Genomic DNA, 26735 nt, shown 5'->3' with positions numbered 1-26735 from the left:
GGCAGGAGAAGTGACAGAGGCAGAGAGGAGAGAGTGGGGAGGAGATGCAGGCTGCTCTGTGATCTCCCTCCTCCTGTCATACAGCGATCCTCCATACAGAAGGTTACATAGGATACAGGGGCGGACTGACCATTCGGGCACTGCCCGAGGGCCCAGGGTCAGTAGGGGGACCCATGAGATGCCCCTGGTACCTTTTCATAGGCTTTTTTGGGTGTGGTTTGAGTGTGGGTGAGGACACAGGGGCCCCATGATCCCCTATTGCCCGGGGACCGCATGATAGGATCACTCTTAGATCGGATGGTACACGGCTTCATTACCCATCCCCATCTCCTTCAAAGACTGCTCAACTCCTGGAAATGTGGATGGGGGCGGGTAATCATGCCGTGTACCAACAGATCTAAGAGCGATCCTATGTAACCTGCTGTATGGAGGATCACTGTTATGACAGGAGGTGGAGATCACAGAGATCCTGCATCTCCACACTACTCCTGTAGTCAGTGGCGTCACTAGGGGAATGTGTACCCCAACGGGTGACACCATCTCAAAGAGTTACACCAAATAAAATGTTAAACGTATTTCACCAGAAAATAAAAAATCCGTGAAGAGTTTTAACGAAAATGATAATGTTGTTATGAATGTCAAGTCGAACCAAAAATATCTCGTAACTAGGGGCGGACTGACCATTCGAGCACCGGGCACTGCCCGAGGGCCCGGGGTCAGTAGGGGGCCCCATGAAATGCCCCTGGTACCTTTTTTATAGGTTTTTTTGAGTTTGGGCAAGGACACGGGGCCCATGATCCCCTATTGCCCGGGGGCCCCATGAGTTGTCAGTCCGCCCCTGCTCGTAACTGTTGTCTGGAGGGGTGACACCACATGTTACCACACCGGGTGACACCAACCCTAGTGACTCCTCTGGAAGTTGGTTTTACTACACCATGAGAGATTCTTCTTTGTTCTATCTCAATTTAATAAGGGATAAGAACATCAAGGAGTACTGAATAGAAATGCCAGAGCATCAGATCCTCCTTCGGTGGTTGGCGAGAGCCCTCTTCCGTGTTTTGGCTTGCGTGATAGCGTCACCTCCTCTGGTAATACTCTTTTAGTTTTTCTGCGTTCAGCCAGCAGAAGCGATCTCACTATTGAATTTTAAAGATATTGAAAATATAATAATATTTTAACCTGCGCCTATAAATGAATACGTACATCAAACTAAGTGTATAGTGTAAAATCATTTAAAACATTTATTAAACCATAGAAATGCACTTACATGCTTCAAAATTTAACCAAAGAAATTAACCACTTCAGGTCCGGACACTTTTACCCTCTTCCTGTTCAGGCCAATTTTCAGCTTTCAGTGCTGTCACACTTTGACTGACAATTGCACGGTCATGCAACACTGTACCGATTTGAATTTTTTAGCATTTTTTTGAGACAGATAAAACTTTATTGTGGTGGTATTTATTCACCGCTGGGATTTTTATTTTTTTTCTGCTATATAAATGAAAGAGACAAAAAAAATTTTGAAAAAAGTGTTCTTATAAAATTTTGCAAATAAATAATTTTTCTTCATAAATCTTGGCCAAAATGTATTCAGTTATCTTTTTAGTAAAAAAAAATAACCCAAATTAGTTTATAACCAAAAATTATAATTTTTCTTTGGAATTGGGACTCACTTTTATGTTTCACTTTTTTTATTATTTTTATTGTATTGGAAGCAATGTCACATCTACCTTCACGGATGATCAGCTAGGATTGTATTATTATAACTGATTTATGCTTTTAGCTCTACACTTTTATTTGTATATAGAGATAAAAAAAACGGAAGCAGCGTGCACACCATGGACCAGATACTATGTCACCATGGCGCTCATCACCTGACGTGCTTTGCCCCTCCTACTGGGCATCCTCAGAGGCTATTTTACTTATGTGAGTGGAATACATACTTTTATCTGGAATTTTTAATAAATGTTGTTATACTATGTGGCTATATTTTTTTATTCCTTATGAGCGCCTAAATTCTTGGCTACCATATACGATCATCCTCGCAATTAAAGGGATATATCCGCATCGTGGAGGACTACAAGTGCCAGCTATTCAGGGATTTTTTTCCCACTAATCTTGAATCCATACAAGTCGGTGAGTGAGGGGTACCACCAGTGGGAAGCACAGTGTTTGTTGTTCCAGCACTTTTATAAGAAGATCACAGCACAAGTTACGATTATAATTAATCACAGTGCATGGACTTTATGAGGAATGGTCATATAAAACACTGTATATTATTGTTCAATATTGGAAATATGACTGATCATGCCAAAAAACTGTCTTTTATTTAAGGATAGTAGTCATATGAAGCTATTTATTATCACATAGTTGTTTGGCTCATTTTTAAATCATAATGATAACATTGTGATTTAAAAATGATACCCAAATACCCCTGATCAAAAAGTTTCCACCCCCTGGAATGTTTGGCCTTGGTACAGACACACAAGGTGACACACACAGGTTAAAATGGCAATTAAAGTTTAATTTCCCACATCTGTGGCTTTTTAAATTGCAATTAGTGTCTGTGTATAAACAGACAGTGAGTTTGTTAGCTCTCACATGGATGCACTGAGCAGTTTAGATACTGAGCCATGGGGAGCAGAAAAGAACTGTCAAAAGATTTTCGTAACAAGGTATTAGAACTTGAAAAGGTGGAAACGGATATAAAAAGATATTCAAAGCCTTGAATATGCCAGTCAGTACTGTTCAATCGTTTACTAAGAAGTGGCAAATTTGGGGATCGCTTGATACCAAGCCAAGGTCAGGTAGACCAAGACAGATTGCAGCCACAACTGCCAGAAGAATTGTTCGGGATTCAAAGAAAAACCCACAGGTAACCTCAGGGGAAATGCAGGCTGCTCTGGAAAAAAATGGTGTGGTTGTTTTAAGGAGCACAATACGACAATACTTGAACAAAAATGAGCTGCATGGTTGAGTGGCCAGAAAGAAGCCTTTACTGCACCAATGGCACAAAAATGCCTGGTTACAACATGGCTGACAACACCTAGACACACCTCACAGCTTCTGGCACACTGTGATCTGGAGTGACAAGACCAATATAGAGCTTTATGGTCACAACCATAAGCACTATGTTTGGAGAGGGTCAACAGCGACAAGAATACCATTTTCACTGTGAAGCATGATGGTGACTCACTGATGTTTTGGGAGTGTGTGAGCTCTAAAAGCATGGGGGATCTTGTACAAATTGATGGCAAGATGAATGCAGCATGTTATTAGAAAATACTGGCAGACAATTTGCATTCTTCTGCATGAGAGCTGCTCATGGGACACTCTTGGACTCTCCAGCAGGACAATGACCCTAAGCACAAGGCCAAGTTGACCCTCCAGTGGTTAGAGCAGAAAAAGGTGAAGGCTCTGGAGTGGCCATGACAGTCTCCTAACCTTTTTATCATTGAGCTACTCTGGGGAGATCTCAAACATGCGGTTCATGGAAGATGGCCAAAGACTTTGCATGAACTCTTGACATTTTGCCAAGACGAATGGGCAGCTATACCACCTGCAAGAATTTGGGGCCTTATAGACAACTATTACAAAAGACTGCACCTCGTCATTGATGCTAAAGGGGGCAATACACAGTATTAAGAACCAAGGGGATGCATACTTTTGAACAGGGGGCATTTCTTTGTTTACTTGTTTCCATGTTTTGTTTTATGTTTATGCCATTCTTTATGACCTACATTTGTATATGTATCCCACAAGAAATAAAAGAAATGTGTTTTGCCAGCTCACTCATATTTTCTATAAAATTGGTACATACTGTATATTACAAATTCACTGTATATTACCAATTTTCCAAGGGGATGCAAACTTTTGAGCACAACTGTACCTCTGACCAGGTCCAGTGCTACCCCAGCTAATCTTATAAAACTGTATCCAAAAATATTCTTTATACACACTTTACATGAACATCAACTCATAATAGACTGATTGTTTAGTTCATTTGGTTATCCGATAGCTACAACACTTGATTTTGGATAGCCATGCATTAAGTTCATTTGAACCATTCAGCAATACTTGGTATTGTCTTATAAGGAGGGACCTCTTTCAATGCTCTACATATTTTGCAGTATGCTGGTAGGAACCCAGTTTTGGATAGGGTTGGCCGATATTTGAACCTCCAGTTAAAATACTGTCGATATCGTGGCTCATCCTTATCTAAATCCAGAAGATATTTGGCCAGTTCTTGAGGAGATGAAAAGTCATCAACATGAATAAAAGCATCAGGTGGAATGAAACGTTCATAATTTTTACGTGAAGGACCCATGGCAACAGGCACAGTTCCTGCCATTAATGAATTTCTCCAGAACTTTTCCGTGATGTAATCCTCATGTATGGAATTCTCAAAAGCGAGGTAGAACTTATACGTTGCCAGGGTTTGGAAAGTCTCGTTCCGCAGAAGAGGCAAACCATATTTTCCATACACATCAATTGAAATGTATTTCTTTAACTCCTCGTAATATTTGGTTCTTCTGTACTTTGTCTTCCAGTTACTAATCACCCATGCCAGCAACTTTGACTTGTGGGGGATTGTAAAATTTTCTTTTCCATCAACTTTTTCTAGCCATCCATTTGGAATATATATATCTGAATCGAGTCGGTAGGACATTGTGAGGTTAATTTTGTTGTCCATGAGCGTTAAATTTGGGCAGTTGGTTGGAGACTCCATGCTAAACCAGATCCAGTATTGGTCGGATGGTCTTGGCACTGGAGGTAAAAGCTCTTCTGACTTATATACATCCCTATGACTAATAACAACAGCATCTGCTATGGGGTACTCATTGCGATTCATGGTGTAGAAACAGCCGGAGTTTTCATTTCGTGGACACCTATTTAGAGGAAACTCGTATCCTAATGGCCATGTCCAAAGTAAGATGGTCAGCAGAGACCTATTGAAGTTCTCCAATGTCTCAGCTGCTGTTGGTGGCTTTGTCACAGTCAATTGGTTTGATATCACTGAGAACTCTGTCACAGAGTCTGATGCCACCTTTGGCGTGTGTTTTACTTCAACATTTTTTTTGACCAATGGTCTTTCTATGTGAAAATAAACATATGAAATGTAGGAAATGGTTCCCAATACTAACATGCTGAAGTAGACCAAAGTCCATTTTGAGTATTGTTTTAGGAAATACATATGGAAGTGATGCAGGTCCTTGAATCTGACTGATTAACGAGCGTCGTCTTTGATGTTTAGTTCAGTGTCTCCATGCCTGGGAAAAAAGAGAAACAGACTGCTAACAAGTAAAGTACACTAATGGTTACATTCTGAAATTGTTCACAGTGCATAAACCCAACAGTCTTTCCAAGGATTACCCCGTCGAGTGTGTATATCAACAGCTGAAGCTTCTGTTTAGCAGCCAACAAAAAAAAAGAAAAAAAATAGAAAGTTGAGGTTTAGTGATCCTGGGTTTATTTTTCGGGGAAGTTATATTTTATTTATTTATTTATTGCTAAGACCTATTTATTGCTAAGCATGGATGTCACACCACTTCCTCAAATTTCTAAAACTGAGCTCATAATATTCCCTCCAGCCCATGCCCCCTCCCCTGACTTCTCCATCAAGATCAATAATACAACCATCAGTCCTTCCCCTCATGCTAGGGTACTATTTGTAATCCTAGACTGCCATCTGTCCTTTCAGCCCCAAATCCAATCACTGTCCAAATCTTGTAGACTTCACTCCCGTAGCATCTCCAAAATATGCCCCTTTTTAACCATTTAAACCACTAAGCAACTTATTTACTTCCTTGTTATCTCTCACCTTGACTATCGTTACTCCCTCCTCGTTGGCCTACCTCATCGCAGGCTATCACCTCCTCAATCTATCATGAATGCTGCTGCCAGACTCCCCCTTACCAACCGTTCCATGTCTGCCACCCCTCTCTGCCAATCCCTCCACTGACTTCCCCTTGCCCAAGGAATAAAATTCAAAACATTATCAACAACATACAGTGCCATTTACAATTCTGCCCCAAGCTACATCACCAATCTTGTCTCCAAATATCACTCATACCATCCTCTCTGCTCCTTTCAAGTCCTCCTGCTCTCTAGCTCCTTTGTCTTTTCCTTTCATGCTCGTCTCCAGAGCCTCTCCCATCCTCTGGAACTCCCTACCCCAATCATCTGCACCCATCTGTTTGGGGAGAGCTGAAACGTTAATCCCATATGGCTCATAGTACTATTGTGTAAGGACCAGTATTAACCTATTTATCTGACATGGATTGCTCGGATCAAACTCTATTTCAGTTTTATTTAAGAATTTCTGGTGTGCTGACCGGTTCATGCATGTATGTCACACATCAATGCCAGCTGATTATTACTCCTGTGCACTATTGAGTGTGTTGGACGCATTACCCTAACCACCCACAAGATGTCACCATCCATATAATCACTATGGGACCATGCTCGTAGTTTTTAAACATTCACTTTTTATGCATTTTAATTTTTATGTTATATCTCTCATGTCCTAAGTTCACCACTAATTAATTGCATCACGAGCCGAGCACTAGTAAATTAAGAGAATTAAGAGAATCTGTGATGCCTCTGTGTCTGTTTAGGATGTCTTCTGGTATGTACACAGTGTGGCACCGAAAAAATGGCATCCGTGAACGCTCACAGCGCAAACGCGAATGCCTTCCCTACTTTGGAACTCTTGGAAAATGGCCGCGAGCGCTCACTGCGCATGCGCGAAAGTCCGTTCTCCGTCCATACTAAAATCACCGGTAAAATGGCCGCCAAGTCGCCAGTGCGCATGCGCGAACCGTAATTGGCGGCGCTAGATCGCTCAAAAGCGCGCCAATTACCTTTCTATAAAAGCAGTATCATTTATCACGGGCACACTCCCTCTGAGGAAGTGTTTTGCACACGAAACGCGTTAGGGAGGTGCCCTTGACCTGTGTATGCATACCACAAAGCCATCCTGATTGACACCCTGGTGGCCTGACCTTGCTTTGATGTAAGTTTTTTCCTCCAATTGTATCTGGTGTAAGTTTTTACTTAATAAACATACTACACTATCAGAGGCTTCTCTGGGTCTCATCTATGTTATGGGAGCCCGCTTTTGAAGGTTACGTCCATTTGGGAATGATGCATGATCACCCCCTCCCCCGCTGATGATCTCTCTGGTGGATGACTTACCCATATACCTGGATTGATGGCATCTGGTGGCCAAACCTGCAGATGACATCCTCCTAATACTACAAGTCCAGAGCACCAGGAGCGGGTCTTAATTGCTCCATGCGCATTGGTTGCGCTATCTGGTTAGTGCATTATTTGTACAAATCACGAGATCACAAGAGTCACGAATTTCTCTGAACATGAATTATTGGGACAATTGCACCTATCACTTTATCGCACCATGCAATATGGACTGAATTTGTCATGCAGTTATGCTGTTCATGTTCTGTTTTTTATGCTTGTTCATATTTAATTTCAAAAGCGCTGCATATTTATTTTTTCATGTTTCTATCTGGGTCCCAAGGTTACCTTTTATGCTAGCTGCTTCATTTATGTACTCCCAGCGCTCTATTACCTACTTATACATCTGTCCAGCTATCGCCTAGTCTATCCACTTTTAGGTGATCCCTGAAAATTTACCTCTTCAGGGAAGCCTATCTTGCCTTCAGCTAATAACTAAACCTTCTATTTCTCCTATCAGTCCATTCCCCACAGTTATTACCTTTTTGTACCACCAGCCCCTCCCTCTTAGATTGTAAGCTCCAAGGAGCAGGGCCCTCCTATCCCTCTTGTATTGAACTGTATTGTCTCCTTTTTATATTGTAAGACTGAGCAAACGGTTGGAGCTATATAAATTCTGAATAATAATAAGAACTTTCTTTAAAATTCATGATCTGTATTGTGCAGTTTTTACCGTCAAAGAAATGGCTGCCTTTTGTTTTTAGCACATCACTACATATTTGAACGGTAATGTATTGTGCACCAAAGCACCACATCTTTATTCCCCCTATTGCTATAGCTGCCATTAAATTTAGGCAATCCCCAGCATACACAGAAGGTAGTTGAGTGGCTGACAAAGCTTTCCCCTTCTTCCTCCTCCCAGGTTCAGAGCAGCCAGTTGTCTGCAGCTGCTGCTAATGCATCCTCTGCTTCCTCCTCTTCAGACTGCAATACTTACTTTTCGGTTGGTTCTTGAAGTGGTTATACCAGATGAAGCCTGCAGCTACAGGAGGTGATCTGATTTTTTGTAAAAGCCATCCTAGCAGCTAATTAGCTGCTGGATTGCTTTTAGAGGAAGCAGGAGGGTCCCCTCCCACCTCCCAACAATGCTTCGTTTGGCTCTCCGTTCCACTGGAGAACCCGGAACTGAAGCCAACAGTTCTGCCAAATTACCATAGAGCTTTTCAAGGACTGAAAGCAGGGGTGGACTGACAACTCATGGGGTCCCCGGGCAATAGGGGATCATGGGGCCCCTGTGTCCTTGCCCAAACTCAAAAAAGCCTATGAAAAAAAAAAAGGTACCATGGGCATCTCATGGGGCCCCCTACTGACCCCGCGCCCTCGGGCAGTGCCCGGGTTTCCAAATGGTCAGTCCGCCTCGGACTGGAAGGTCCCCAATCAGCTACATGGAAATCAGAAGTGACTAATACTTTGTCACTTCCGGTTTCCCCAAATGTTTAAATTGGAATCTTGGTTTGATCAGATGCTTTTAAGGGCAGAGAAGACATCTGGGGGTTTATTTACTAAAGCTGGAGAGTCCAAAATCAGACTCCCTTCTGCATAGAAACCAATCAGCTTCTAACCTCAGCTTGTTCAATGAAGCTTTGGCAATGAAACCTGGAAGCTGATTGGTTTCTATGCAGAAGGGAGTCTGATTTTGGACTCTCCAGCTTTAGTAAATAAACCCCCTGGGGTCTATTAGATCCCAGACCTCTCCATAAAGTGGACCTGTCCTGCCTATTGCTGGCACAAGGGATGTTTACATAACTTGTGACAGCAATAAAAGTGATTTTTTTTTTTTTTTTTTTTGAAAGAAACTGTAAAAAAAAAAAATGTTTTTAAAAAGTGTCCCAAACTTCCGTGGTCACGCAAAAAACCTCTAAACCCCAGATTGGCTGTCCTTATATCATTTGTCTTATTTCAGGATGGGGACATTATGATGCATTACCTTGATGCAAGGCATACAGCACATAATCACAACAAACGGAAGACCCATTGGGCCTCCATCACGTATATCACAGTGGTTTATAGTCCACACGTTGTGGTGAAGAAACCATGTAAAGCAGGGCTCTGCTATCTACATCTATTATTCCATCTAGGACATCAACAGGGACTCCTCTTTTTATAAGAATTTTTTGCATCTACCAAGGGTGGATGGACCCCAATCACATGTGCCTCAATAGGGTTGTACTGCATGAATTCATATTACTGGGGTATATCCCCCCCTTTATGTAATTTTTTACCCACATTGCCTTAGGCTAAGGGATATGTCTCTCTCCATATGGCAAATGTATTAGCTATTATGCATAGCATGTCATAATTATATTATATATACCTATGGTACAATTTTTTGAAATACCTCCTACAGGTAGTGTAACCAATGTGCGGTGCTGCAAATGCTTTAGACAAGGCTTGTCATTGTCTCTGCAGCACATATATATCCAGACCGGTCTTGGTGTGGTTTGAAGTCTGTGTGTATTGTCTCATACTGAGGTGATGGTAAACCATGGTGATTGCCCTATTGTCTATCATTTAATGTTTAATAAAGCATAATTTTTTGGAAATTTTTCCGAGTATCGCATTCTGTCCATAATGTAGCCGCTTTCCTGTGAATCTCTTTTCACAATTTCTTTGTTAGTTTGCATATTTTTTGGCTACTGGATGGAAGCCATATATTCGGTGATACAGCACTATATATTTGAACCTCTAAACCCCATTCTTTATTACACCACAAAAGGTAGCCTGCCACCACCCAACAGTTTATCCGCAGAATGGTCTGTTGAGACACCCCACACACACAGATCTTCGTCTGGCCGATCTGTTATCTTTTACAATCTGCACGCAATCTGCCCACACACAGAACAATTGCATACAGATTGGCATTGAGCTTAACCGAGCGTTTTAAGGTACTAAAATGCAATACAATCTAATCTGTCTGATCTAATCTCTCCGATCTAGTCTCTCTGAAGATATGAGCACGTGCTTAAATACACAGAAGTTCACTAATTAATTTTAAAATGTAATTTCCCAAAGTGGGCAGTGCATAAAATATGTACAAAATATAAAAAGTTACAGAAAATACAAAAGATATAAGAAGACACACAAATGACTAATTACTATAAAATAAAAAGGGCATAAAAAGACAGAATAACACTTTACCCTGCAGCTGGAGCAAGCCAGAAAATCAGCAATCTGCTAGTCGATCGACCAACTCCATACGGATCACAAATGGCCGTGTACCCAATTTATTGGGATTAGGAGATGGGCGGGACATTAGTCCTTGGCCAACCGACCATGGGGGGCGGCTCCTGCATCTGCCCACAATGTGCTGTGGATGCTGACCTGCCCAAGTCCAATTGGGCCAAGACTGGCCTGAACACCAAGTCGGGGATTGGATTTCCGACACCAGCGCGTCAGCCCGATCGCAACAGTACCAAACACCATCTGACCGTCGCGATGCCACGCCCCTTAACCATTTCCTGCTTTTTCCTGGCTTTCTCCCCAAGCCACAAATATGATTTTCATATGCAAATGCAGCGTACAGAATGGCCTACAAGAAGGAAGCATGTTCATATCTCTGCAACTAATATTTTGGCTTTTATGAGAGATGAAACATACTTCTTTTATGTGTGATGTACTTATAGAGCTTTCCACATAAGGCAGACATTCTGTCTGCTGTCCTAGGCCCCAAACTGGTTTTCCCAGATAGTGATAACTTGATTGACACACAAAAGGTCTCACATCCAGGAACCTGGCTTTAGACTAATTAATGCGAATTGATGATTGAGTCTGTAAGGCCTATTGAGTAATTGTGTATACATGCACATCTGTGTCCCAGAACAATTGATGACCCCTTGTTTGTACCATCTATTCTTTTCCCTACTGCCCAGGGGCTCAATATACATCCTTAATGACCAGACTGTTCCTGAACACACCTTTTGTAATGAAAAGGCCTGACATAATCTAACCTACTCAACCTGTTATGGCTATGATTCCATATTTCCACTGATCAAACCTTTATCCACTCAAATCTTACATGTCTGTTATGTTACAGCGGCATAACACCATCTTTTATATTTTATTACAAATTGGGTATTATATTGTATTTTTGTGCATTAACATTCTATAAAGTGTTTTTTTTTTTTTTGACAAATTTGCTGTCGAGAAACCACTGTGCAAATACTGTGCGACATAAAAAAAATGGCAAAACCAAACATTTTATTCTCTGGGGGCCTCTGCTAAAATATTATATATATGTAATGTAATATGTTTAGGGGCTCTAAGTAATTTTCGAGCAAGAAAGCTGATTTTTACATGTAAACAAAAAGTGTCAGAAAAAGCCTGGTCTTTAGGTGGTTAAATCCCACCATAGTTCCACAAATTATCATAGAAGAGTTGGCTGATTTATTTAGTCACATAACAAGCTTCATGAGGCAGAAGAGTGAGCTTGGGCATACTCAAGAATTCCTTAATTTCAATATGGCGCAGCCATTTGCTCCTGATGTTGTCAGTCAAATCCTGTGATCAGAGATGGGGGGAGAACAAGCATGGCTGAGGAGTGAGCCTCCATATGTGTCCCCAATAGCAAGCAGCTTGCCGGGGGGGGCACACTACAAAGAGGACGAGGCTGGAGCACAAGTGAGGAACCCCGGAAGTAAAGGTTTGGGGCTGCTCTGTGCCAAACGATTGCAGAGTCATTAACCCCTTCATGCCTAAGGGTAAAACAAATCTAAATGCCTAAGCACAATTTTGCAACATTGACATGTGTTAGTAAAACCGTCCATATCATCACAACTACTTTGTACATCCAGGTGAATTATACCGCGTTTTTTTTTCAGAACAAATTGGCCTTTCATTTGGTGGTAAATGGCAATAGATATCTCCTGATTTTTTTTATTATCAAAGGAAAACTGGCCCAAAATAGTAAAAAAAAAATCATTTTTTTTATTTAGCTGTGTGGTTCTTGTTACTACCATAACCTACCACCAAAGAAAAACCCAAAATAAATTCTCCAGCTCTTGATGATCGCAGTGATACCATATATGTGTATGTTATTTGTTCTTTGTACCCGTAGTATAGCCCAGAAACAATAGTGCGCATTTTTGTTTTTGTCTTTTTTTTTTTTTACCTAAAACACACTGACACCATTTTTTTTTAATCCTGACCTTTGACCCTGACCATGACCCAAACAATAACCCTGGCACTGAACTAGATCAAACCTTGATCTAGGCATTTTTTCTTTATTTTTTCTTTAATTTTTTAATATTTATTAATCTTTTTTTTTTTTTTGCAAACTTTTTTTTTTCTCTCTGTCAGGAGTTCGAGAGATACAATGTATCTCTCTTCTCCATTCATATAGAGAGAGAAAAACAAGGGGGCAGGGCTGCACAGTGGCTGATCACTGTGATAGCCAATCAGAGGCTATCACAGCGATCATGTGACCCAGAATTGGGAGTCCCAGGTCCCGATCATTAGAATGGGACCCGGGGCTCTCAGTGACACCGCGGTCTTTATGCTGGGAGCACGCAGTGAGGCACGCTCCCAGCACAAAGACAGGTAAGCAAATATGCGACCCCATGGAAAAAAGCCCAGTTCTGTGAGGACCAGGGGCGGACTGACATCTCATGGGGCCCCCGGGCAATAGGGGATCATGGGGCCTCTGTGTCCTTGCCCAAACTCAAAAAAGCCTATGAAAAAGGTACCAGGGGCATCTTATGGGGCCACCTACTGACCCCGGGCCCTCGGGCAGTGCCCGAGTTTCCAAATGGTCAGTCCACCCCTGGTGAGGACGCATATTTGTGTGATGTCGGCGTCAAGGGGTTAAGTATAACATGTTTGTTATTTTGGGATAAAAACATTTGAGAATTTACAATCACTTTAAGTAGAAATCAAAACAGCTACAACACAAAACACCTAAAAACAAAACTACGCCAAACGGATAATTGAAATGTTTTTGTGTTTGTAGCTTTTTTAGTTAATAGTTAACATTGGGGTTGATTTACTAAAGCTGGAGAGTAGAAAGTCTGATGCAGCTCTGCATATAAACCAATCAGCTTCCAGTTTGTTTTTGTTAAAGCTTCATTGAAAAAGCTGAAGTTAGAAGCTGATTGGTTTCTGTGCAAAGCTGCATCAGACTTTGCACTCTCCATTTTTAGTAAATCAACCCCAATGTATTTTTAGTATTAATAAATGAATATACACTGACAGGGGCGGACTGACCATTTGGAAACTCGAGCACTGCCCTAGGGCCCGGGGTTAGTAGGGGGCCCCATGAGATGCCCCTGGTACCTTTTTTCATAGGCTTTTTTGAGTTTGGGCAAGGACACAGGGGCCCCATGATCCCCTATTGCCCGGAGGCCCCATGAGTTGTCAGTCCGCCCCTGCACACTGAGATCTTTTGAATACTATGCTTATTCTTTTCCTCGTTTTTTTTTGTTCAAAATGATTTCCACTAGTGATGGACCAAACATCCCCCTGTTCGGTTCGCAGTTAAACATTTGAACCTACTGAAAGTTCAACTGCGAACTTTGAACTGGGACAATTCACTAAGCAGTGTCTTACCACATCTGAGTATGCGATAAGATACCGCACAGCGTTTAAAAAAAAAAAAAAAAAAAAACCTACTAAAATACCACATGAGTTATATTATTAAGTCATGCAGCATTTTAGTAGTGCCCGAGTTTCCAAATGGTCAGTCCGCCCCTGGTCAGAGCGCAGTGCATTGTAGGGCACAGCGGACATGGAGCCCGCAAAATGCTATTACCATTCATGTGTTCACCGAACAAAAGGAACAGCTGATGTTTCTGGTTGCCTGACTCCCAGCATGCACCTGTGAAACATAGACCTATCTCTGAAAAAATGCAACCTCGGTGCATTTTTGATGCATTTTTGCTGCGGTTTCCTTTCATTTCAGGGGGCAGCTGTTTTTGGTGGGGTTTTGAAAACCGCACCAAAGATGCAGCATACAGGACTTTCCCAAAATGCATCACACCCACAGCACAGTCACGTGAGGAGGATTAAAAGGGATTTTGTTTTTGCTGTTTTTACTGTGCTAAAAGCAAAAATGCATCAGCGTGAAAGCAGCCTTAGCGGGTAGTTTTTGGATGTTACATAGTTAGTCTGGCTGAAAAAAGACAAAAGTCCATCCAGTTCAACCATTAAAAAAAAAATTAACATACAAAGAAAAAACTGGTCACCTACCCAGGTCTATAACTGGCCTTTTAAACAGTGAACATGTACTTATACTTATCCATGTTCCTTGCCGACAATAGCCATTATTAGACTGGGGTAGGCTGGCAAGTTGAGTTGGATAGTTCTATTTTTTACTACAGTGTTGCATGACCGCACAATTGTCATTCAAAGTGTGATAGCACTGAAAGCTGAAAATTGGCCTGGACAGGAAGGGGGTGAAAGTGTCCGGACTTGAAGTGGTTAAAGAATATATTGCTTTTTAAAAAAAATTGTCAGTTGGTAAAAAATAGATTTTTTTTTTTCATGATTGTCAAAAAATAGATGCCTTTCCAATGTCTATGCACTGATAGAAATGCGCATGTGCAGAACAAAATGTAACTATCGTGGGCACTTTTCTTTTGGATGGTATTTAATGGTAAATCTCTCTGTGGAGTCCTCTGGAAGACAGCAATCGTGACCGTCAACTCAGCTTCACAAACAGCACTATTTTTAGCTAGACGTATCTTTATGTATTCTAATTTGATTTCCTTAGTTCTATTAATTCTATTTTTGTTTCTAATCCTTTATAATGATTTTTTTGTAATGGTTTTACGAAGATCTAGATAATATATATTATTTACAGCTGAATCTAAAAAAAAAAGGTTGGCAATTAAAAAAAAAAAAATGGCATGGGGTCCCCCCTCCTATCCATAGCAAACCCTTCGGATTGGGCTTTGTGGATTTGGAGGGGAAGCCCCACACCATAATTAATAAAAAATAGCGTGCATTCCCCCCCCCCCCCAATCCATACCAGACCCTTATCCAAGCATTCAGCCCAGCAGGTCAGGAAAGGGGGGGACAAGCGAGTGCCCCCCCCTCCTGAACCATACCAGACCACATGCCCTCAACATGGGGAGAGTGCTTTCGGGGGGCTCCCCCAAAGCACCTTGTCCCTATGTTGATGGGGACAAGGGCCTCTTCCCCACAACCCTGGACTGTGTTTGTGGGGGTCTGCGGCCTGGGGCTTATCGGAATCTGGATGCCCCCCTTTAGCAAGGGGGCCCCGAGATCCTGGCCCCCCTATGTGAATGAGTATGGGGTATATGGTACCGCTACCCATTCACAAAAAAAAGTAGAATGTGTTGGAAGGAGATATCACCATTGCTGCCAATGTCTCTCTTCAGAACTGGCATATCCACCAATAAAGCCTGCCATTCATCAGTAGAATTTCAGGTTTTTTTTTTTAATTTTATACTTTTTATTTTGCTCTTTAGCAAACCACATGGTACAGGTAACAGATAATAGCCTTCATGAAACAAGGAACAGATAACAGACATATATCATGATACAATGTGACTAGAGCAAGGGTCTCCAAACTTTCGAAACAAAGGAACAGTTTACTGTCCTTCAGACTTTAAGGGGGCCAGACTGTTGCCACTGGAAGTAGAAATTATCCCGGTGGAAGTAAACAGCGCATCTTTGGGATTAGGAGGAGGAATAGTGCCCCATCGTTGGTATCAGTGGGAGGATTAGTGCCCCATCATTGGTGTCAGTGGAAGGAATAGTGCCCCATCATTGGTATCAGTGGGAGGAATAGTGCCCCATCATTGGTATCAGTGGGAGGAATAGTGCCCCATCATTGGTATCAGTGGGAGGAATAGTGCCCCATCATGGGTATCAGTGGGAGGAATAGTGCCCCATCGTTGGTATCAGTGGGAGGATTAGTGCCCCATCATTGGTGTCAGTGGGAGGATTAGTGCCCAATCATTGGTGTCAGTGGGAGGATTAGTGCCCCATCATTGGTGTCAGTGGGAGGAATAGTGCCCCATCATTGGTCTCAGTGGGAGGAATAGTGTCCCGTTGTTGGTGTCACTGGAAATAATAGTGCCCCATTGTTGGTGTCAGTGGAAAGAATAGTGCCCCGTTGACGGTGTCAGTGGAAGGAATAGTACCCCATCATTGGTGTCAGTGAAAGAAATAGTGCCCTGTTGTGGAATGAGCACGTTCTGCTCATTCCACAACACCGCTATGGTGAGTTCTGCTCATTCCACAACACTGCTATGGAATGTAATCGAGATTATGAGTCCAGCCCGTATGTCTGCTGGGTCAGCTTCTGTCTTGTCTCCTCATTGCTCCTTACTTCTACCAGCCCTTATCTCTTCAGTTAGTGTTAGATTACTCTTTATCTAAATCCAAGAGCAAATAATTAACAATTTAATTCCTGATATGGACTGTAAAAAAAAAAAAAATCAAACGCCACTGTATTCTACTAAAGATGGGATGAAATTTGAAGACAACATTCTTTTTGATCTTCTGCCAAGATTGGAGGCACCATCTTTGGGAAATCTTTCTCATTCCCAAACCCTCTGTTGGAATCAGCAACACTGTTTCTCTGTTCATGTTCAACTCTTCCACCATGATACGCACACTCAAGCTTTACTCTGAGCGTACAAGAATTCGGAATCTGTCCACATTTGCCTCTGTCTTTTGTGCTTTTGGCTGCCCACTTCTTGTGTCATCGTGGACGTCTTCCCGCCCCTCCTTAAAGCGGAGTTCCACCTAAAAAAAAAAAAATTAAAAGTCAGCAGCTACAAAAACTGTAGCTGCTGACTTTTAAAATACAGCCACTTACCTGTCCCTTGGTCCAGGGGTGTCTTCACCACCGCTGGTTTCACTGGCCATCTTCTCTCCCTGGCGCCAGCATCTTCAGTGTGGGCACCCGGCTGTGACAGCTTGCGGCTTCACAGCCGGGTGCCCACTGCGCATGCGCGAGAAGCGCTGCACTTTGTGAATGGCCGGTAGTCTTCTGGGACTGTCACATGTCCCAGAGGACTACGGGGAGGGAGGGGGGAGGACAACTTCCGCTTCTGGTTGCCTAGGCGATTGCAGCGGAAGTGGGAGCGGGTACCTATCCAATTCGGGTACCAGCTCCCCAAAGGTGCCAATCCTTAACCTCCCTGGCGGTATTCCCGAGTGTAGCTCGGGGTTAAATTTCAGTTCCAAAAGCAGTAACCCCGAGCTACACTCGGGATTACCCTGCAGCGTTGCTCAGGGATTCCCTCCAGCACTTACCTTGTCCTTTGCTCCCACGATATCCCCCCTGCAGCACTCCCAGCCATCTCCTCCGGCCGATGCCGGCATCTGTCTCCTGGGTTCTGTTCCCTGTGAGCGTCGGGACGTACGGGGGACGGAACCGGCGGGAAATTCAAAAATTTTAAAAGTGACATTCAGTCAAAACACTAAAATCTAATAGTATAACTGTCAAGGAGCGCCTGCTCCTATTTCTGGCCCCCCCACCCCCCTGGTGCCTGTGTCTTCCCTGTGTCCCCTCACCCTCTTCTCATCCTCTCAGAGCCTTTGAAGATAGGTTGCACAGGATGAGAAGTGTCACCTCACCCCCCCCGCCCCCCTGTCACCTCCTCGCATCCTGGCGCAGCCTTTGAAGACAGGCTGCGCAGGATGGGAGGAAAGTGACCCCTGCGGTGGGACTCACACCTCTCCTGGCCATATAGCCGGGAGAGGGGTGACCCCCCCCCTGCCAGGGGATTCTGGTGCGGGGCTGCCGACCTGTCGCCGAGCGCCCCCCCCGGTGGGTACAGCACAGGCACGAGGTTTCTCGCGCCCTGCACCCGCCAGAGACAAAGGCCGCGCTCTCGAGAGCGCAGCCCGTGTCAAGGGGGCGTGCCTCATTGCCCGGTAATGCGGCCCTGGGCCAGACGTTGCCAGGGCAACCAGAAGCGTCCTGCCCAGCCTTAAGAAGGCCGACGCAGGACTCTCCGGTTGTTCGTTCTGCTGCCTGAAGCTTCTGGGAGGTCTGCGCTGAGGCCAGATTCCCGCAGTCAACCCCGCAGAGCACTCTTCATAATACTCCGGCGAGACTTAAGACTATTACTCGCTGGGCACTCTACATAATACTCTGGGAGATTGAAGGACTATTACCCGCTGGGCACTCTGCATAATACTCCGGGAGATTGTAGGACTATTACCCGCTGGGCACTCGGCATTATACTCCATGAGATTGAGGATTATTACCCGCTGAACACTCTGCATAATACTCCTGGGATTCAGGATTGTTACTTGCTGAACACTCTGCTAATACTCGGGGCTCAGGAGGAGCACCTGCTGCTACCCTGCCTAATACTGTGGGACCAGGATTGCCCGTGCTGCTGTGTGCTGTAAATACCCGCTGTGTGGATCCTCTGCTGTGTGCTGAGGAGTGTCGCTGCCTGCTGTCGGCTGCTGTGAGCCAGGAGGAACCCTTGCCAGAACTGTGAGTGTCCTTGCCCCTGTTTTCCCCCTGTACGGACTGTCTGTGAACTTTCACCCCCTTATTTTTAAGTTTGCCCTTCCTGGGGCCGGATTACAATTATTTTAGCCCCTTCCGTGCTCCTCTCCTGCTCTGGATACTGGGACACTACCCTCAGACCCAAACTGAGTGATTGCCATAATTCAATAAAGCTTTGAGTGTTTATCATCTGCTCTGTGTGTTCTGTCCTGCCTACGCTCCGTGACAATAACATTCCTGTATCAAACCATTTCACATACATTTTGTCCCGAGTGCTTTGTCCTGTGCCCTGCCTGCATTTTGACTGTTCTTTCTGCCTGGAAACTGAGAAACGTCCATGGCCTCCAAAAAGCGTCCCTTTAGGTCAAAAGCGGTTTTAGACCAGCTAGAGAACAGCGATAGTAAATCAGAACCACTTGCAGAATTGGGTGATAATAATTTGTGGGGAAATTCGTCATCAGACACTGAAAACGATTTTGCGACTTTGCTCAGCGATGTGCGAACTTGGCGCTCTGTTTCAAATTTCAGTGTTTTTGGTTTGATTATATTATTGAATTACATTTATTATTATTATATTATTATTTTTTATGATTATTTATTAAATTATAATTTATGATTTCGTGTTTCAAATTTTATCATACCCGGGATGTTTAATAGACTCTTGTTTGGACAGATTTCAGTGAGTTATTCCTAAACATTGCAGGCCTACAATAAAAAAATTACATATTTCCATGCAAAAAAAATGTACCGCTTTGAGCACAGAAATATGGACATAATCAGGACTGACAGAAGGACTGAGGAAGAGGCAGCAGAGCTTTGTGGCGAAGGAGGAAGACTGGCTGACGAATATCCGCTTAGAGGACCTTAACCTCCTCGGCGGTCTGATTATTTCCGTTTTTTTGTGCTGAAAGCGGTACCATTTTTTTGCATGGAAATATGTAGTTTTTTATTGTAGGCCTGTAATTTTTAGGAATAACTCACTGAAATCTGTCCGAACAAGAGTCTAGTAAACATCCCGGGTATGATAAAATTTGAAACACGAAATCATAAATTATAATTTAATAAATAATCATAAAAAATAATAATATAATAATAAATTTAATTCAATAATATAATCAAACCAAAAACACTGAAATTTGAAATACAGAGGCAAATTCGCACATCGCTGAGCAAAGTCGCAAAGTCGTTTTCAGTGTCTGATGACGAATTTCCCCCACGAATCATTATCACTCAATTCTGCAAGTGGTTCTGATTTACTATCGCTGGTCTAAAACCGCTTTTGACGTAAAGGGACGTTTTTTGGACGCCATGGACTTTTCTAAGTTTCCAGGCAGAAAGAACAGTCAAAATGCAGGCAGGGCACAGGACAAAGCAGTAGGGACAAAATGTATGTGAAATGCATTGAAACAGCAATGTTTTGCTATGTAATAGTAATTTTAAAAAAAATGACATTTTTTAAAAATTTCAAATTTGACACCGGTTCCGGCGCCCGTACGTCCCGACGTCACAGGGACCAGAACACGGAAGCCGGATGCCGGCATCGGCCGGAGGAGATGGCCGGGGACTCTGCAGGGGACACATCGTGGGAGCGAAGGACAAGGTAAGTGCTGCAGGGACTCCCAGAGCAACGCCGCATGGTAAGCCCGAGTGTAGCTCGGGGTTACCGCTTTTGGTACTGACATTTTACCCCGAGCTACACTCGGGAATACCGCTAAGGATGTTACAGGTCACAGAGGAGAGAGTTTGGAGGAGGCATAATAGGAGAACAGCTTGGGAAGGAGATTTACCAGCCGGAATTGTCGAGGATTTAGGTTGATCCTGAAGGCTTTCTGGCCCCTAGGGGTCGCAGAAAGGAGGTGAGGAGGCACTGCAGCTGGAGTGGAAGTGTGTTGGCACTCACACGATTGAGCACAAATTGCACATTGCATGTGTATGTCGCATCACCTAATTATTAAAATATCGGACTTATATATTTCTGTGTTTATTTATGAGATTTGAAGTGGCACTATCCCATGATATATATTTTACATTATATTTTGTTTTTTTACATTCTAAATATTGTTGAGTGATTTGCTGGCAGGTGTAGGGCACTAAGATGATTTTGTCACTTTAAGATGTCACATTTGTTATGTTTTCAATATCACTATTCACATGTAGGCTTGTTTTGCCCATGAAGTATTATTTATGGTGATTTAGTTTATTAGCGCTGCACTATTGTATTATATAAATGGACATAATCAGACCGCTAGGGAGGTTAATAGGGAACGGGGGGGGGCAAAGGCTTAAAGTGGAACTTCCCCTTTTGGGTGGAGCTCCGCTTTAACCCCTTGCTTCCCAAGCCTATTCTGACATAAATATACTACTTATATACTAATTAATAAATTCATTGACTTAAACCATAAATCTGCAATAACAGTGCAAAATTAAGTCCCAAAGTAATTACCCAAAAAATTATGCAAAAATAAAATAATCTAAAAATATAAATACATAAATAAAATAAAATAAAGTCCCAGCACACAAAGTGTCCAAATAATGAGTCCAAACTAAGATCAGATCTTGATAGGAAGACGCTTCCTACTCCACTGAAAAAGATGCAAATCAATCACAGGTGCTCTTCAAATACCTCAAAAAAAAAAACAAAATCTAGACATAGTATATTACCTTTTAAATAACATACCCCAAAGTGCCACATGTGTATCATGCAAAAAGAACACTCCAGTGTCAGTGTCACAGCACTCATGTGAAAGGTATATTAATAAGTAAATGTCACTGCAAGCCTTATACCAAGTGCATAATTACCCTAAGTCAGAGAATTTCAGCTTGTAATCAACCACATGTGTACAGAGTGTCCTTAGATTGGTATCCTCTTGTTCCTTAGGACCTCATAAACAGACCAGGAATCAGTATATGAATCTCAATAATATATAAAATTTATTGTAGCCACTTACATATAAAATCAATAAAATCAGCAAATCAGCATCCAGCTCCTAACGACCAGTATACGATCCCCTTTCCATATGTAGAAGGTCTCCCGATCACCAGGACATTCCCCCTTACCACTCCTGTCCAGCACTAACACTCTCTGCTCCGGGGGACACCTGAAGTGTACCGTTCCTCTCCAGACCTCCGACACACAAGGGCTCCAGAATCCAAAATGGCTGCCACGGCACTTCCGGGAACGTCAATACGTCACGTGCCCTGGACGCATTTCGTCACTTCCGGACTTACTACTTCTCACATAAATATAAAAGTCAGCTTTTTCTTTTTGCTAGAAAATTACTTAGAATCTCCAAATATTACACTGTATATTTTTTAAGCAGGGACCCCAGAGAATGAAATGATGGGTGTTTCAATTTTTCAGGTCACATGATATTTGTGCAGCAGTTTTTCAAATGCACATTTTTTTGGGGAAAAAAAAATACTTTAATGCATTACAGACCTGAGTGAAGAATCCTAGTGACTGTTGCTGCTGTTAACCCATGGTGCACTAATACTAATACTCTGGGACATTGCTGATGGTGTCCCAATGCTGTCCACTTCACATCCTACAGCTGAAGGGACTGTCCTGAGAAGTAGCTGCAAAGGGAAGAGCACCCTCACATAATTGCTCAGTGTTCTGGGGCTTCCCTAAACCATATCCAAGTCAATCTGCAATAAACTTAAAAAAGGCAATCCCTAGACTGTTTACTGGCTGCCGCTACACTAGTGGGAAAAAAACCTGGGAAATCCATCAGCGCCCCTTGCGGGGGTTGGCACTACGTTGTTTTCTCGCCTTTTGAAAACTAATAAAAACATTGAAGCGGAAATGATAAAATTATCTGGTAAATCAACTTCCTTCACCCCACCAAAAAAAATTAAAAATTGTTGAATGTAGGGCAAGGCTGAATTTTAGGATTAGGCTGAAAATGTACCGAATGGCCCATAAACACATCTTCAGGTTGCTAATTACTTTTTTTTTTATGGATGTAAATGAGTAGCGTGAGGATTATGAAGACAGGTGCTTCTAATCTGACACCAAGGGGTTTATTTACTAAAGCTGGAGAGTGCAAAATCAGGCTCACTTCTGCACAGAAACCAGCCAGCTTCTAAGGCCGGCCATACCTGGGTCGAAATTCGACCAATTTTTCATCCAAAATCGGACCTAAGAATAATCGGATGGTTTTTGCTCTGTTAGTGGGTCAATGGCACCGGAGGATTTTTGAGGTTCCTCCCCTTTTCAAAGATCGGGCATGTTGGAAAATTCATGAAAAACGACTGATTTTCGACTCAATGATGGTCAAATCGTACGATCGTTTTTCCAAAAAAAATATGCGCATGAGCCGTGACCTGGAAGGAACAGAAGTTTCGCCTGTTATATGGGGTGAACTTTATGACTTGGTCGGCCGATTTTCGAAATCATTGATGGCACTATCGGATTACGACGTTTACAATTTGCAGACGAAAAATTGTTTCGGAATTCGAACCATGTATGGCCTGCATAACTTCAGCTTATTCAATGAAGCTTTGGCAATAAAACCTGGAAGCTGATTGGTTTCTATGCAGAAGTGAGCCTGATTTTGCATTCTCCAGCTTTAGTAAATAAACCCCCAAGAGTCAGAGGATGGAGCAGAATATGATCACTCACCATACAAGTGCAGGAGTCTCTGGTCACACAGGTGTTCAGTCTACAGCGTTTTCAAGAGATAAGAGACAAAAAAGCAGACCGTTTATAACTATCACTGCTGGTGGACTACAAATCCCAGACATCTACCCTCCACCATATATACTGGGGTAGGCTGCGGATTTGCTGCTCAGTGATATAAATCCTGGATGGATGGTGAAGGACACATATGCTGGACATCATGATACAATCTGTATTAGCGTTGAATGTCAGGAAATTTAGTGTTTATGGAGAAATCTGTGTTGATAAGATAACGATGGCAGCCCATAGGAAAAAGCATGGCTGGGCCCCTATGTTTACAGCCATTGGGGCCCATGCCATTACAAAAACAATAATCACAGAAGGTCTGTCTATAGTAGCGCTTCAAACTAGAATATTACCCTCAATTCACAAAGCTTAAAGCTGGCCATACACTAGTACAGTAGTCTGCAAACTGTGGCTCAGGGGCTAGGTGTGGTCCTATGCTTGCCTTTATCTGGCCCTTGGGGTACTATTCCATCCATTCACAAAAACAGTTGGACATGTGTTCTCCCTTTGACACCAACAATTGGGCACAATGTATATCTTCTCAATGGCACCAACAAATGAGCACAATTCCTTCTAATGACAACAATGAGGCACTACTCCTCCCACTGACACCAACAATTGGGCATTTGTCCTCCTAATAAAAGCAGCAATAGGGCACTATTCCTAGGACTGACAATAACGATCGCTCATGGTCAGGAGCGGACTGACCATTCCAGCACTCGGGCACTCCCGAGGGCCCGAGGTCAGTAGGGTGCCCCATGAAATGCCACTGGTACCTTTTTTATAGGCTTATTCGTGTGTGCTTTGAGTATGTGCAAGGACATGGGCCCCATGATGCCCTATTGCCCGGGGGCCCCATGAGTTAACAGTCCGCCCCTGCGCATGGTTTACTCCCACTGACACTAGGGCATATTCTACTCTCACAGTCCACCCCCCCAAAGTCTGAAGCACAGTAATGTGGCCCTTTGTTTAGATAGTTTGGAGACCCCTAATTTAGTAGATTTTCCAAGCGTCGTATATAAAATCTCATCTGTACATTTAGTGACTTAATGAATGTTCAAGAGACAATTTTTTTTTCTAATTGGTTTTGAAGTGCAAGTCATTTCCAGACCAAAAATCATATTAGGCAGCACAATGGCTAAATGGTTAGCATTTTCACTTGGCAGCAATAGGGTCACTGGTTCAAATCCCAACCACAGTACCACCTGCCTGGAGTTTGCATGCTCTCCCTGTGCTTGCATGGGTTTCCTCCTACACTCCAAAGACTGGTAGGTTAATTGGATCCTGTCTAAATTGTCCCTAGTATGTGTATGTATGAATGTGAGTTAGGGACCTTAGATTGTACACCCCTTGAGGGTTAGGGACTGATGTGAATGTGCAATATATATGTAAATTGACAGCATTATATAAGTACCTGTAATAAATAAATATTCACTGTTAGAAATTAATTTGACCGAGAAACATTTTCCATTCTACCTCTTTGAATTCTTCCATCACTATGTTGGAAAACAAATGTCAGAAATCAAATGAACATTCCTAAAATGTAAGTTTTCAATCAAAATTCATCTAGTTCATGGCCAAATTCAGCACAAACATATGGATCTTAATTTTCTGCCATGTTTCTGTGATTTTCCTGTATCCTTGAGCTTTTTAAAAACAAAATGCAACCTTTTTGAAGAAAATAAAGGTCACTAGTATATTAGTGTGTTGAGCCTATTGTATCCTAAAAGGCCTGTCATCAGATATTTCTGCCTTGATAAAACATGATACAGACAAACCATACTGCTCCAGTGCCCTTGGACCCCATAATAGATGCCAAGTCTGCTGTGACCACTGCTAACCCCACCTCACATACCCGGGGCCATTGGCCAAGTACTCACCAGAGAGATGACTCTAAAGGACTTGAGACAGGGCAGAATGAGAAGCTGTGCATTAGTTACCAGTGCTGTTTATATAAATGCAGTCCGGCAGTGTCCTTCACAGTAAGGGGTGAGATAATGTGGCTGCAATCCTTAGACATCATTGTCATTGGACCACACAGGCAAGCACTGAGCCCACAGAGTCACAGACAGTCAGAGATCATATCAGCTGCAAATGAGCTTTGTACTTTCAAATGCCATTCCCCAGCCACCTGTTGATAGCTATGTAGATGTTAGTTACAGCCACTCAGGACTTACCCACACATACAGCAGGCTCCACCAAAGTGTATGGACAGTGAATTGATTTTACAGTGCTGTTTTTTTGGATTGCCATACACAAAAGCATAACTAGAACCCTCAGGGCCCTGGTGCAAGAAACCATGACAGGCTGGGGGCCTTCCCACTGATCTCAGGGCCCTTTACTTAAATCGTTGGACACTTTATTACTCTTCCACAGCGGACCTGTCAGGGCAGGGCTGTGGAACGGACAGGTAGGCCTAGTGGCAGGGTAACGCACTGGCTGACGACAACCTCACCAACAGACCGAAGTCCCTCAGAGCGCGGAGTCCAAGTCCCAGGCTGCCCTTCACCAGGGCCCCTGATGGTGGGGATGGACTTGACGCAGCCAGGAACCAGGTCGCGGCCCCCGAGACACCCCGGCTGTGGTAATGGCCGCCGCCAATGGCGTGTAGCTGGTGAGAATGACAATAGCGTAGTCAGGCAGGCCGGGTCAACAACAACGGGACAAAACGGTACAGAACAGTAGACAGAGAATCACAGGTCACGGGTCGGGTTCAGCAACGGAAGGTCAGATCGAAGGATAACACAGAGAATGGTCTAGTCACAAGCCGAGTCAGATGCCAGAAGAGTCACAAGCGTATACACAGAGTTGTAGCAAGAACAAGACACAAGCGCAAAGAGCATGTGCGGATCACAGGCTTATATGTACTCAGCCACACCCCTCTGGGGGATGGACCTCAGAGACCTGAAGGCATAAAAGATTCCCACCATGCTCAGCAGAAATAAAAGATGGATGCCAGCACATGGAGTAACATAACCTCTGGGAAAAGGTAGGACCTTGACAGGACCCCCTTCCTCCTGTCTTGTGGACCCCCAAGGTATCAGAACGCCAGGGCCTGGTCGCAAGTGTGACCTTTGTGACCCCGGTAGTTCTGCCACTGGTTTCAGTCATTTTTTATTATTGTTATTTTTTGCCATTTTATTTTATTACAATTTTAGTTTTTATTACTTTTTAATTTTTTTAGGACCCCTCCTCACAGGGCTTCAGTGAAATCTCCGAGATCTAAACAGACCTTTGATGTTACACCTTTGAGACAGAGAAAGGAGATTGAGGACACCTCAATCTCCATCTCTGCAGCCTCAGGTGCACAGAATGAATGAACAGGAATAGCACTGTCCAGAGATTCCCGTTCATTCA

The 26735-nt window shown here is 43.1% G+C and overlaps 1 protein-coding gene across 1 annotated transcript; it reads right to left on the bottom strand.

Moving 5' to 3' along the window:
• Positions 1–1216: 1216 nt before the first annotated feature.
• On the bottom strand, positions 1217–25408 carry LOC149453062 (3-galactosyl-N-acetylglucosaminide 4-alpha-L-fucosyltransferase FUT3-like). The gene is made up of 2 exons (XM_089688746.1): positions 25259–25408; positions 1217–5270 (listed from the first exon to the last, which is right to left on the bottom strand). The coding sequence occupies exon 2, from the start codon at positions 5192–5194 to the stop codon at positions 4055–4057; it is 1140 nt and encodes a 379-aa protein (XP_089544872.1). The 5' UTR covers positions 5195–5270; positions 25259–25408; the 3' UTR covers positions 1217–4054.
• Between the last annotated feature and the right edge of the window lie 1327 nt (positions 25409–26735).

Source organism: Staurois parvus, unplaced genomic scaffold (genome assembly GCF_062004578.1).
Source record: "Staurois parvus isolate SC_StPar_1 unplaced genomic scaffold, SC_StPar_1.0 ptg000453l, whole genome shotgun sequence".
NCBI classification, from domain to species: Eukaryota; Metazoa; Chordata; class Amphibia; order Anura; family Ranidae; genus Staurois; species Staurois parvus.
This window is presented reverse-complemented; position numbering and strand designations above follow the sequence as displayed.